General features: G+C 41.3%; 1 protein-coding gene across 3 annotated transcripts in view; it reads left to right on the top strand.

Moving 5' to 3' along the window:
- ptprub (protein tyrosine phosphatase receptor type Ub) overlaps window positions 1–8738 on the top strand; it is a 134050-nt gene extending 125312 nt beyond the window's left edge. For all 3 annotated transcript variants that reach the window (XM_034553345.1, XM_034553346.1, XM_034553347.1), the window contains 5 exons: window positions 156–470; window positions 3412–3537; window positions 5575–5732; window positions 7536–7671; window positions 7763–8738. In XM_034553345.1, coding sequence (XP_034409236.1) covers window positions 156–470; window positions 3412–3537; window positions 5575–5732; window positions 7536–7671; window positions 7763–7825 — 798 coding nt within the window. In that variant the 3' untranslated portion in view covers window positions 7826–8738. The remainder of the gene's footprint in view (window positions 1–155; window positions 471–3411; window positions 3538–5574; window positions 5733–7535; window positions 7672–7762) is intronic.
- Window positions 8739–15217: the final 6479 nt, after the last annotated feature.

Here is a 15217-nt window from a genome sequence, read left to right as displayed (position 1 = left end):
GGCTTTCTTGGCGTTCTCTGCGTTCTCTCCCTTCAGTCTCATTTACTTCTTCTTCTTCCTCCTCCTCCTCCTCCTCTTCCGCTGTGTTTCACTCCTCCTCACGCACTCTCATGTTTGTGATTCTCATCTCACCTCTCCAATATTCCCGTTTGCAGACGCTAAACTCTGTGACTCCCCACCTGGATGTGGAAGAGTGCAGCATTGCTCTGTTGCCCAGAAACCGAGAGAAGAACCGCAGCATGGATGTCCTGCCGCCCGATCGCGCTCTGGCCTTCTTGGTTACGACAGAAGGGGAGAGCAACAATTACATCAACGCTGCTCTCGCTGACAGCTTCCATCGGCAGGCTGCTTTCATCGTCAGCCCTCACCCTCTGCCGGGCACCACGGCTGACTTTTGGAGGCTTGTCTTCGACTACGGCTGCACAGCCGTGGTCATGCTCAACCAGCTCAACCAGTCAAACTCTGCCTGGGTACGGTCAAAGTGTTATATACTGTTTTATTGCCATTGATTTTGTCGACACTATAAAGGAAAAAGAGATGTAGAAAAAATGTACGAGAACACTCACACAAGAGCCGCTGGTTGCTGTGGAAGGTTTTTACTTCCAGGTTATCTGAACTTTTCTGAAGACTTATTCTGGCAGACACTGCCTTAACTATTTCTGTCTCTTACTGCGCTTGGGATTAGTTCCTTCTTGCTATTTGGTTGATCTCAAGGCATGACTAGATAACTCCCGCCCCACTTTTTCCTTCCCCTCCTCAAGTTACATTTCTGAACAACGGGCTTGCATGAATGACCCTTCAGCCACTTCTCAGGGGTTTTATGTTTTGTTGACGTTCCACTTTGTCTCATGAGCTTACGTCTCTCTCTCTGTGTGCTACAGTATTCCTGCTTCTTTCTTTTACACTTAATAATAAAAGCAGGAGCACAACACAACATCGAAAAACTAAACAAACTCAGAGGAACACGAGGAAGGCCATGAAGTCATTTTTAAAGGAAGATTTTAAAGACTGTTGAAAGACCAGATAATACAGTGCCATACTGAAAAACACTTAAAAAGTCTATTCTAAGCATGGAAATTGATTCATACCTCAAAGTGTTTGCAAATTGACCCAGCCTATAATTCCCTGTTTAAGAGAGATGAACAGATCATTAATTAAGCGTGAATGAAACGAAAGCATGTAAAATAGCCCAAATGTCATGAAGTGAAAGGAATGATTTCATTCTTGAACTATTTCTCAGGTTGGGGAAAATTGATTAAGCCCACTGTAGTAATATGGGGCTCCAGACTGATGAAATGTAAGTCCCAGATTTGTAGCAGAAGATACAACATACTCTGAATGCTGGCACAACTTTAATAATAATTTAAAATCTCCATTTTGTTGGAGTTAAGCTGAAGGAGACTGGCAGACATCCAGTCCTTAATGGCAGATAAACAGTAATGCTGATGAATAATTCAACAACCTTGGAACAGGTATGACTTGATATGATCGGCATAATAATGGAAAGAAATACGAAATGTCATGCTGTCTAAAAATGTAGCCTGAGGAATACATAGAAGGAGTAAATAAGATTAGCCCCAAAATGGACCCTTGTGGTACACCAGAGGGTCACCGCCTGTGAGGAGGACCATTGACGGACACAATGATTTGCAGTAGACAAACTAAACCAATGAAGCACAGTTCTAGAGATACTTAAACTCTGAATAAGAATCTTTGAATCCATAATTTCAAATGCTGCACAGAACATTAGGCGACAGCTTTCATAAATACATTATTAACAACTGGTACAAGGACAAGTTCAAGTACTTTACCACCTGTATATTTAATATGTGTATATATCACTAGTGAGTTACATAAATGCCAAAGGCATCCAAGATCATGGCTAATGCAAAATTAAAATTGGGGTTTTTAGGCATAAGTGCTTAATTTACATGCTTTGCCTAGTCAAACATTAAACATCAATCATGTAAAATATGTATTACATTGTATCACACCCTTAGAAAAGCAGGTGCTTATTCTAAATTATGAATCTTTTGACCTTAGATCTCTACCTTTAGATTGTTGTAAAATCATTCCTTAACATGTTGTGTGTTTCGTTGACAATGCTCTGACAATGACATTACATTACATGTCATTTTTTTTATTGTTATTATATTGAATAGCAGTAGCAGCAGTGGCACGACTGTTCCTTCATTATTAGATTACTTTATAAAAAAAGAGAATTAACTTAATTACCTAAATCACCTTTAAGTGCTTTAACAGGCATTGTAACTATAGAACAAAGTATATATATTTATGCAGTTAGTAACTATTTGATCAAACTGTCCAAATATTCTGCTAGTTGTAGTTGAGACAAACAATCTGTGAAATGAGAAAGTTTGTTACTGGGCCGCCATGTTGAAAACATTCCAAAACCAAGCATCACTCTCGTTCTGCTTTTACAGCTAAATAGTACACGGAAATATGATTCTGATAACATTTGAGGCGAGCAATAGCCGATGCAGTTACAGTGTCTTGATTCATATTTGATCAGCGCATAGATTGACAGTTTGATTGGAGTTCACAAACTTCACAGGCAATGATTGACAGCTACGTCAGAGACTCCTCTGCTCTGATTGGTTGTTTTTCTTTGGGCGTGGTGGAATCTTGCAAATGCCGTCAGGATATAGACAGTATAGTTTGAGTAAGTATGAATACAAGTTATTTGTATTTAAGTTATCAACTGTAGCTGTACATATTTAGGGTTGCTGTGTTGGCTTTTCTACATGCTGTTGTGTAACAGAACAGAAAATAAAATAAAAAATAGAAAATAAATTGTAGGCACCACCTGTTCACTCTCACTTTAATCCACTCCCCGTTAAATGTTTTTCATCTCTTTGCTTCCAGTGCAATGCAGTTACTTTTGGGTCTTGCCTGAAAATTCAGTTATCGCTTTTTTAAGTTGTTGATTGCAAGATCTTGCTATATAATCTGTGATAAAGTGAATGTGTGTTACTGGAGCACTCTGTCTCCCTCTTGCAATCTCTCAGAGCACATTACATCTCTCTCCCACTGCTGTTGCTGCTTCCCTTATTGACACCAGTATAGTACCGTACCTTACTATGATGAATTGTCCTTGCTGTGGTTATACCTGTACATCTGCATATATCTGGAATTGTATGATATATTTTGTGTACAGTACATTCATGCAGAATCCCCGTGCATATATGCACACACCCCTTCACACACATACTGAGCTTCTTAAAGTTCTCCTCTCTTTGATAATCTAATAATACGGGTTTTTAGAGCAAACACATATTTTGGCCATACAAATACTGAAAAATGAGTACTGCATGTGTTACATTTAATCAATCTCTCTCTCTCTCTCTCTCTCTCTCTCTCTCTCTCTCCAACCTCCCCCTCTATCTGTAGCCTTGTGTTCAGTACTGGCCGGAGCCTGGCTTACAGCAGTACGGGCCCATGGAAGTGGAGTTTCTGTCCATGTCAGCAGATGAGGATGTCATTACTCGTCTGTTTCGGGTCAAGAATGTCACGAGGGTGAGTCACTGCAGTTCGGGGAAAAAAGGCCTGCACAGGTCATGTTGTTCCACTCAGTTGTATTTCACAAAATGATAACTTGAACCTCATTAGAAATGCATTAGCTGTGATCCTCACCGGTAATTCAGATGCGACATTTTACTTACAGAGCATTTAGAGCTGCCAGCTGAAATGTGCATATAAAAAAACACCTGAGACAAGTCCTCAAAGTCAAAGCACGAGAGACTCGGCTGGAAAGATATTGTGTACCGGAAACCTTCAGATGATGATTTCAATTAATATATGATTTCTTATTTTAATTAATATATGATTTCTTATTTTAATTAATATATGACTTCTTGTGTGTGCGCTAACTTAAAGGCTGAATGCTTCACTTGATGCTAGATTTCTTCAGTTTGTGCCTGTGCATAGTTATCTTGCAATGTCTATATCTTTTGCATATACACATATCGACATTTCCCCAGTGTATCCCTCGTGGGACAGAGGGGGTTGTCAAATAAATACCCTCTAAAATAAATACACGCTAAAATGTAGCCTGGAGATTTGTACTGAGCACAGTGGCACTTCAGGGGGAAAAAAACATATTCATAGACTGTATCATAAATACGACAAGGGACATTGTTTTGGTATTCAGCAGTCCAGAAAATTGAACAAGATGTTCCCAAGAGTGATACATATTATAACAACTTTGCATGGAAAACATGCAAGAAAAGGCCATTAACATGCATGCAATAAAGGTCAGTCTCTCCCTTTCAATTTATTCTTGTCATTACCGAGATAGGCTTCTTCCGTCTCTTAGGTGCATGTGAGCATACTAAAGAGGGAACTTTCTACATCAAAACGCATGCCATATTTTAAGTTGCAGCATACTCCTTTCTAGCTGCATGGTTGATTTGTTCATAAACATGTCAGAAACTTTTTCTAGGTATCTCCCATGTATAGAATTAGGAAGACGTTATGAAACAGGTTTAATAAACGCACTGACAGCTCTGTCATGGTGGAGGGCGCACAGGGGATGTCACTGTGGTATTTTCTCAACTTTCATGCTCCAGATGTGTGAATATGTATGAATTAGTAATTTTGGCTTCTCACATGATACTGCGTTGAGTGTGTGTGTGTGTGCGTGTGTGTGTGTGTGTGCGTGCGTGCCTGTGTGTGTGTGTGTGTGTGTGTATGCAGGTATGATTTAAGCCTCCAAATTTGCATAAGCTCATGCATACTGTTCAGAATCACTGTCAACCAATTATTGAAGAAATTTGTATGCGAGGCGTTTCCTCGCTGCTATTAGAAGGAGCACGACTTGCCTTTCCTAGAACTTCTGTTCTTGATTGGCATCCCCACCTCCTCTCTCGACTGCCCTTGTCATTCCCCTTTACCCGTGGCACCTTTTCTTCTCCTAAATGCACACCACTGTCAAGGAGAGGGCAACTTAACACAGCATGGGAGAAATCAAATCACACAGAAATAACACACACCTCTCCCTCTCACTGCCCCTCTCTCAGGGCTTTAGTGAGTTTTACTCGTATGCGTGACAATGATATACAAGGGTAGGGAGTAAAAGTCAACCCAAGTGCAATGTAAGCATATGTATGTGTGGGGATGAGAGTCTTACAAAAAAGAAAGTACATAGTGTAAATCCCACATCGTCTCAGGCAATTCCTCCATGCATCATTGGTGTCTTTGCCAGCCCAATTTGCATGACTTACAGTTTGCCACTGGTACTTAAGTATTAGGTGAGATTCTGTCGGACAAGGTTATGAACACACAGGGACCCCTCTCGAACACAGCGCGGGCCCCGCTTACACATGCAGACCCATATATCTCAAAGTCAGTCTGCTGAGTGTGCACAGCTGAGTGCGCCAGCGCGCAGCCTGGGGAGAACTCAAACACGGGTGTTAACTGGCACACACAGAAACACTGAAACAACCAGAACATGTAATACAACGCAAACAAGATAGAGAGCACATGCGCGCACAGCCACACAGTATGACTACACCCAGATTCCACGTGTTCAATGTTTTCTGTTGCATCCCCAAGCTCCAAGAGGGCCAGCTGGTGGTGTGTCAGTTCCAGTTCCTTCGCTGGTCGGCGTATCGAGATGTTCCAGATTCGAAGAAGGCTTTCCTCAACCTGCTGGCTCAAGTGCACAAGTGGCAGAGGGAGTGTGGAGAAGGACGCACTGTTGTCCACTGCCTGTGAGTAATCTGTTAGCGACACGCATCATGTGCTGTGAATTAAAAGAAAAGGAGACGAGGCAGAAATACGTTTTTTCTTACTGGAATTACTGCTGTTGAAGAGTGACATTTAAAAGTGCAACATCTTGTTCTCGGAGAAGAGAATCACAAAAATGTTAAAACGTGGTAAATCATGACCAGATCAGTCTGATGAGACAGTGACACGGTGTCCGCGGCGTTCTGTCTGGTTTTGGTGCAATGAGATGCAGTGCAAAGTATTTTTCCATGATTGTATATTCATAATGTAGAAAATCAGACTGTGTTGTAATGTAGTGTGCCGTGGCGTAGTGCAGTGTGCCCCTCTGTTGTCCTAAGCTCCCCCGGAGCGCACACCGGCTGATGAATATGAATGGACCGTCCGGCTCATTGCGAACCCATCACACGTTCATCCCCACCGCCCCCATCCAAAAGCACATCACTCAGCGCTGTCACACAGTGTTACCCACGACAACCAGGAAAGAGATTATGGAGATCAAATCAATTATGGCTTAATACAGAATGCGATGGTTCTCACTACAGTAAATTCAGGACTGCAAAGGCACTGACGACGATTGATTACCTTAATATTGCTTGTGTACGCTGCAGACGTTTCCATGCCCACCTTCTCTGGATTTGTCTCAGGAGAGACAGGTTGGAAGTGGATTGTCCTCCACTGGTTTATTGATATTGCCTTTCATTTATGATGACCAAGACAATATTTCCAAGGAATTGCCACACTGCTGTTATTTCTAAATGTTATCCTTTGTACAGCTTTTCTCATGTCGCTATTTTTGCATCAAGCTATTGCGTGCGTATGCTGTATGAACAGTATCAAATGTTTCATGAGTTAGCATGAGCACAAAAACAAGGTTATCAGATTACACATACTCTGCTGCGCTTATGCTGCATTATTGTCTTCCAGAATCCACTTTAACATATTAGGAGGCTGCGATTGGACACTGAGATATATTTGTATAGAAATTTGCTGTACATATTCAGTTCATGCAATACGATAAGATCGGGATTGCATCTCAATGACAGTCGAGGTCTGAAACTACACTGCGTCTAATGGAAGGCAAAGCTTATTAATATGGCACATTTCAAAGACAAAGGTAGTTCACGAATCCCAATTAAAAAACTAGTCTACTGCCATAATAGCAGTAGAGTTTAGACACATATTTACCAATGATGGTCAGGTTTAGGTTTCAACCAGCCTCATTGACAGCCTACTTCTTAAAATTGAAAATAATGTGTCAAAATGTCCGTGTCAGGCCACTTATTTTCAGTGCCGGAATTTGTTTCGACCAAATTAGCAACAATTACGCGACAGTATTACGTGAACTCAGTATATTCAGTTTACATTAACTGCTCTGGTCGGACATTAAAATGAGAATGCCTGTTCGGTTCGGGCTTGGATACGTCTTTCTGGACTCTGGTCTGGTTCAGACAGAAATATACGCCCCGCACTGCACTCTCTGGCAGTTTTTAGGCTAAGTGGTGCTTTAAGCTTAATGCGAACATCCGCCTCCTAACATAGCAGACAACAACAAAGCTAACATTCTGATCAGGGATGACCAAAGTCTTTACATTTCACTCGGAGTTGTTGACAGTTGACAGTATTAAAGAAACAGCAATATCAATCTCATGGTGGCAATAGCAGATTTGTCATGGGGTCACCAAAGTCATGCGGCTTTGTTATCTGGGAAACATTAATCTCTGTCCATTCTTTATATTTATTCAAATGTTTAAAAAAAACTAAATGAAAACACTTCTCCCCCTCTGCAGTAACGGTGGTGGCCGCAGTGGGACCCTCTGTGCCTGCAACATCCTCCTTGAGATGATCCAGTACCAGAACATGGTGGACATCTTCTATGCTGTCAAAACTCTACGCAACTGCAAACCCAACATGGTTGAGTCCTTGGTAAGTAAATCAATATTGTGTTTTCAAGTGGCATGAATATGTCTATGATTATTCATGTGTTTTCACTTTTTAACATTACATTTTTCCTCAGGACCAGTATCGGTTCTGCTATGACCTTGTCCTGGAGTACTTGGACTGCTTTGAAGGTAGATAGCAACCAGATGTTTACCACAGCGGCAGTATTCCCTCTGCTGGAGATTCGATTTAAGGCCACCCAGTGACCTCTCTACCTTAATGTTTGGACCTATGGACTTGGCATTGAAAGGATTGGAAAGAAAGACGAAGAGAAAAAAATAACTTGGTCAAGGTTCTAACTTTGAACCTTTAATGTACAGCTGTGATTTCCTCCTTGTTGGTAATGTTTATCTCTTTTGATATTTTGTTGTGCTTTTCTTGGTCCTCTTTGCCTCCGGACTAAAGCTCTTTCGTGCTAAGGGTTTCTGTGGCAGGAAAACAATATTCGGAGCTACAAAATGGACCGGTTTATTATGAAGGAAGGTCACCATGGCTGTGTTTCATCGTTTAATTCAAACAGCAAGGAGGCTGGATGAATTCCCAGAGTTAAAACAGAATGATCTAATCCTAGAAGCATTTTCCTTTCTCTCAACAGTCCACTGTGGTTGTGGCATGATTTCTCTACCATACCATAAACTGCCTTATTCTCTGATGATAGGACGGATTTATTCAAATCACTGTATAAAGCAAGAAAGTTGTCATACTGGTGTATAAACAGCAACAAGAGATTTGCAGCATTAGGATAGACCAGCTCAGTCCTCAACAGTATTGATGCAGAAACTGTACAGTAGTGCAATGTGTTGTATTTTGCCATAATGTTTGTGCTGGATTACCATGTGTGCTCTCGGTGGACACGTCCAGGGACCACAGCACTGGGCCAGGTGCCACCACTGAAGATTCCTGTCTCATTACTGTCACAGTGCCAATCCCATTTACTGACTTGAATTCTCTATTTGCTTTCCTCTATCATCTTGATATATGCATACAAACATACAGTATGTACTGCATCAGCTAATGTTCATGCTCCAAAGTGATTGTTTGTATTTTATACTCAGCAGGAAAGAAAAAGGAGCGAGGGAAACTGTTAAAAAAATGTTCTGAAATGCCATAGTGGTGGTGTGAAAAATGATGTTCCATTAATGCCGTGGTGACGTGTCTAAACCAATACTGCGTTACTCTGTAACTCCTCTTACTCCTTTTGTTGTCTGAGACATTTGGTTGTACTGTGAACTGTCTGCAGTTTTAATTTGATCATAACCCTTTCAGTAGGGGCTTCATTCAACTATTTTGACATGGATATTAGTTGTTGTTCCTAGTGGTGTAAAATAAATAAAGTAAATATATATAAATAAAAAGGGGAATTAACATTGTGCAGAAGGATAAATAATACTTTGCGTCACCGCTCGTGATTGGTGTTTTCACAATGGTGGGCATTAGTATTTTAAAATGGAAAAAATGGTGTTTTGAAAAGAACGAATAGTAAGATACAGTTGCCCACAAACCACTGACCTGATGGACAAAGGAAATCCCCTGGCTGTCACATACACCTGGAAACCACTAAAACTATCAATGCCTGAATCCATTGAACAAAACTCAGGCAAGTTGTCATGCGTGATACACATATTGAGTCGGCCTCTACAAATGACCCCCAAAATAAATTATCTTTTCTATTTTTTTTTTTTGACATTTTCTTCCAGAAGCAAGAACATATCTATTCTACACTCAATTATTGCCCTTTAAAATATATTACGCTCCACCATATTTTTCAAGGAGGGCGGTAAAGGTATCACTCCAGGACCTGAAGCCCACATAAACGGAGAAATGGCAGCAGGAGGAACTCTGCGGCTAGTTTGCTGCTCACAGTCTGGTTCAGGCCGGAGGAATCCATGACATCATCACAAGGCTCCTGCAGGTTCACTGATAGAGCAGCTTGTTTTTGATGAGGATGAAGAATGAGGTAGCTATGGTGGAGTCAGAGGTCCAACTTATCACTGGAGGAAGTGCCTGCATGGACACTTTTTCTCGCGGGTAAAAGGAATGTGTACATACAGATGTAAATTATGATGCGTGAATAATATACTCTATGTTTGCAGAGAGTACAGACGTACAGTAAGTAACCGCTACATAACCACAGTGAATGTGCTTTAAATGACTATTTTGTGAGTTTTTTGTTTTTGTCAGGACAGACGAGTACGACCTGAGTCTCCCTGAGCGTTCGTCCCAGAGCTCCGAGTAAAACGTGTCGGTCAAAGCATGTGTGCTTTGTAGTTAATTTAGTTAATTTCAGTATTTTCCCGGTCCACATCGCTTATTTCGACCGCTGTGTTTTCCAGCAGCCACGACTGTACTTTTGCCATTCCGAAGCTTTTTATTATGACTGAGTGACAGCGACTGCCCTGAGAGTACCGTTGATTTCACTTGTGTTTCTGTATGAACCGATAACACATGACATGCTCGTTGTATTTGTGGGGACACGGTGTGCATTTAACAAAAGAGATGGAGGAGACAGATGCATTTAGAGGTCGGGAGAGGGGTTTGTTCTGAACAATATCTGCGCTCTACAATAAAAGAACAAGGGGAAAAAAAGAGATGTGTGGTTGTCAACTTATCATTGGTTATCCTGTCAACAACAACAAAAAAGCTCAAATAGTGTGCGTGGTTTCATGATTGGTTTGTCAGCTAGACATGGACTTCCTGTCTACCAGCCTCTCACCTTCCTGCGGTTTCTCACACTGATGTGGTCTGTTATCGGTTCCCTTCGCTTTGAACCAGATCGACCATTGGATCTCTCCCCTCTTTTTGATCTCTCGCCTCTTTTTATTTCCCTTTCCATCCTCAACTCCTCTTTCATTACTTTCATTTCTCCCTCTCATCCTTCTCCATCTCTCTCGCTTTGCTGCACTGCCCAGAGTAAGGTGACTCCAGACCACAGACGTCCTCGCTCACCCTCGGCTATCTTGAATAATGCAGCAGTCCTGCAAACTGATCCAGTGTTTAGCAGAGAGACGAGTCCGATTAATTGAAGGACAAGACCCTCTTCTTATACGGATTCGCCAATAGATCAACCTTCACAACAAGCTTTTGAGTGTGGTAAAGGATGAATGCAAGTGTTCTTTAGATGAGATTTTCCATTAGTCATGGCATTGAGAAAGAGCAAAAATGTATTATAGATAACATGATAAAGGGCTTTTTCATGGAGGCAGACTATTTACACTTCCCTATTTTAATCTACGAGATTTTCTCAATACATTTTTTTACCTGCGCAAAAGTAGGCCTGTTACAAAATGAAATCCTTAGCACCAGGCTCCATCATCCTTTGCTACTTAAATCTGACCGGTAGTTTAAATTGATCGGTAATTGGAATCTTATCATTTCATTCTGATGGTGTAATGACTGACATGTGCAAGGTAACTTATCACAGGGCCGAGATCTAACTAGGTTTTGTCTTTTCTCTCTGGGCTCCCTGTCTTATATTCCTCTACTGACAGGCTCGATGGATGTCAGCCTCAGTCTCCCTGGTGAGTCTCATGGTGTTTCTCTAAAACGACAGCGAGGGCCGACAGTTCAGCTGATGGATGGAAGGAGGGCGAGCTATAGCTGCACGCACTAAAATAGCATTTTCTTTCTTTTTTTATTATCAATTAAACATTTGGTTAATTATTTCAACAATTTATCCATTGTTATCCACTACTTGTAACTTACTATTTCAACTTTTTATCGATTCATTTAAGTTTACTATTTAGACCATTTATCCAATTCTGTTAGGTAACTATTTCATTCATTACTTAAATACTTCGACCATGTATGCATGGCTTTTACTGTTTTAACTAATTGCCAACTAATTTTAGCTAACTATTTCTGTTCATCCATTAATTAAGTTATTTGTAATCATTCAAATTACTTAACCACTTTTAGCTAACTCTCAGCTAGCTAACCAACAAGATTTCATGCATTTGCGATTGAAATAAATGGATCTCAGGTGGTTGAACTTAGTTGGTGGAAGGTGTGTATTTGGATGTATATATATCTTCCCTAAATGCAAGCATTTTTTTTATCATAATCCACCAATTTTGCATTTACCCTCTAGCAATTGCAGCAGTACCTGCTGGGATATAAGTACCTCAGGTTGGGAGTAACTGCTCACTTGTTTCCAAATAGCTATACAGAAACATGATACAGCTGGCTATACATCTCCTTGAGGGTTTATAGCATTGGCCAAATGCTATATTTCAAAGCACAGTGGTGTATCTTAATATTACATTTGCTTTGCCAAATGCAGATAAAACCCAATATTCTCTGGGAGAATATTGTCACAAAAGCTTTTGTGGGTGACCTTGCCGAAGCCTCAGTCAATAAAAAGAAAAAAGAGAATCATATCCTTTAACATGGCATGGAAATAGTGTTAGAGGCTTTTTAGGAACAGGGAGAGAAATCTGAATCAATGTAGCCTATCATATGATTTCTTAGAAGCAATGCAGATTTATAAACAGACTGATATTCTCCGTGGGAGAAATGATTCTCCCCTGTCTGTGCATGTACCCTATAAAATTCACAAGGTGAAATGTGAATACATACCCACACATTGGCTTGTCTTACCATGCTGGTGGTACTCAACGTCTGCCGGATAGCGCAGCACACAAGACAGGTGGCTCCAGCTTTGTGCTCAGCAGAGCGAGGACAGAGAGGAGCTGGCCAGATGGCCCCGTCCACCATCCTTCCTCGCTGCCACAGTCGGTCTGACTGCAGCCCTTATCTCAGCAGTGTGCTCTCTTTGAAAGTCATGGTTCACGCAAACGTTTTTAAGTAAAAGGGGCTCCTGATAGTTCCAGCCCGGATCATTGAGGCAAACAAGAAGCCCGAGACAGATAACCAGAACCAGAGGACACACGAGAAACTCAACCATCCATTTCCTCTTTATCATACTCACCTTTTCCTGTGACAAAACCCGACAGTCTGCTTCCACCACGGGGTCCAGCCACCTTTAACTTAGGATGCTTTGACCTGAATCATTTAGTGGCCTTGAATTCAACAAAATGGTTGGCAAGAAATGGCCACAGTAACATCAAACAGGGCATATTGGTGCTGTGAAGCCCGGGGAAATCAAAGAATAAAGTTAGCAAAGTTATCGGTTGAAATATCAAGAAAAAACGTTCTCAACCAGCGCCATCTTGATATACATTACCATCTCAGGTGAAGCAGAGGCTGAAGTTATTTCGCCCCAAGGATAATCTCTCGTTGTTAGTAGGCTACACGTATAGAGTTGTTGAGCCTTGAGGGTTCTGGGGAGAAGCTTGTAAATGATCTCGTGTCAACATGAACCATTTCTGGGTTGTGGCAATAAAGCATCTCCAAGCTGCCATAAATTTGAGAGATGGGCTTATCAAAAGGGCAGGCCTTTGAGGGACTGGCTTAGCAGCTGGATTTATCCTTCGGTTTATTTAGAGCAGAAAAATGGGGCTGCAAGCGACGACGAACATCAATCATACTTCATTGTGATCATTGACACCCCTTCGACAAGAACAGAAGTAATTTTGATTTCCTTTTAAGGTAGTGAACAAACAGTCAATAAAGTGGATCTTTCCTCTTTATTGCTTTAAAAATAATAAAGTTCTCAAAATGATTTAGGCAGCTACTGCACGTGTTCTACCAGTGTCTAAAGAAATGGTAAATAATCAAATTTGTAGCTGTAAGCACTTATATCAGAGACGGTGGATAATTTCATGTCCACAGTTGAGTCTGTGAAGCGTTGCTTTGTATTTGTGGAAACCGATTACACAAGTTGTGTTGGTGTTTTTAAACTATTAATTCAAAGACTTGCTCCCAACTTTCAAGGCACTTAAAAACAACCAAGCGAATACTTCCCGTCCTAACAGTGTTTATTTTCCAGGTTTCTACTGTGCAAAGTTTCCATTTCATCCAAACGTCCCTCGTCCCCCCCTCGTCCCTCCCGTCTTTATCTCCCTCATTCTTCAGTGCATTTGTTGAAATAGATGCAGCCACGGGAGGACAGTTGTGCCACTGATAGTGTTACATTAACCTCAGGGAGAACAACAGTCGTCCTCCACTCCCTCATCTCTCTCCTTGACCAGACACCCCCGAGTGTAGGATGCTGTATTCCCTGACGTCCCTGGAGCCCGGTGTCCTCCGGTTCATACATCCCTGTAGTTGCAAGCTATCTTCCTTCTCCCATGGCTGAGTAATTTGTTCGCTAGTTGAGAAAATGTGGCCTACAACTCTACTCCTTCTCAACACTTTGTCTTTCACACTTATTGCGTCATATACAATGTCCTCATTTCATTTATATCCCCTCAACTTGTGGAGATGAGTCACTCCAAATGTGCCTGCAATCGCTCTCTTTTGTTGTATTTAGGACTTTGCTGTGTTTGATTTGCATTGCACCTTCGGGAGGGATGGCAGCTGCTTTTTAAAATGACAAACACATGCAATCACTGAACAAAAATATCTACAGCAATTGTGTTTATGTTGTTCATCAAGTTAGGGTACACATTGCCTAGAAAGAGCCCAATCAAAGTCTGCATCTCAAATAATGAAATAATAAAGTGCAGAGTCTGTGCCATAAAAAAGAAAACCTTAGACTTAGCAGCTAAAGAACCAGATATTTCCCTCAGGAGTGGGTCGAGATCAAGCAGAGCTCAGAAGATGAAGAGAGTACTTCAGGTGGCCAGTGATGACTCTTTTCCTTAGAAGATTAGACGTCTTTATATGGTGATAATTAATAAGTCATTATGGTGTCAATCCCAAACAACTAGCCTGGCTCTGTTCAGCAAGTAACACAATGCACCTCTGAAGATCACAAGTTACCACGTTTTATCTGGTTTGTTTAATCCGTACAGAAGTGTAAAAAACACCAAGTTGCAGTGTTGGAGACGATTTCTTTCCCGGGAGCAACCTGGATACCTTCTGGTGATGACGAGTCTTTTTGCTAAGCTAGGAGCGATCTTTCTGCTGCCTCTAGATTTTTATATTGACAGAAATAACATCTCACAACATGTCAAACTATTGCTATGAATTAATTGCACATCTTTTTCTCAGAGCTTTATTTCAATTACTGCCATCTAATTAAAATTTTCACTTGGCACGGGCTCAGTTCCGGAAATTTGGCAAACTGAGCTGTCCTACCACTACTTCTGATTACGCCTGCAAGACATACTGGTTTACCCGCAGGTAAAAGGACAGTGGACTGGTCTCTGGGTCTAAGTGTCTTGTCTCTTGCCTAGAAGAGAGAGAGCAACTGTCAGTATCATGTTCTGGCCTTTCACTGACTTTCAACATAATGAGAGGGAGGAAAGAACTATTTCTTTTCATCTATCTCGTTGGCTTTTCCGTTTACTATGTGCGCTGTGGTGCCATGTAGGCCCCCTCGGATCTACAAATGTAGATATGATATTTCATTCCACAGGTCGTCTGTACCGGAAGAATAAGTCTTCAGAGACTGCTGTCAGACAGGATAACAACAGAATAATTCACGGTTTCTGTTTCCCCTACGTTTGAATCGCTTTGCTTACCTTTT

This window comes from Cyclopterus lumpus, chromosome 16, assembly GCF_009769545.1.
Source record: "Cyclopterus lumpus isolate fCycLum1 chromosome 16, fCycLum1.pri, whole genome shotgun sequence".
In the NCBI taxonomy this organism is placed as follows: Eukaryota; Metazoa; Chordata; class Actinopteri; order Perciformes; family Cyclopteridae; genus Cyclopterus; species Cyclopterus lumpus.
Note: the sequence above shows the minus strand (reverse complement) of the source record. Positions and strands in the feature narration are given on the sequence as shown.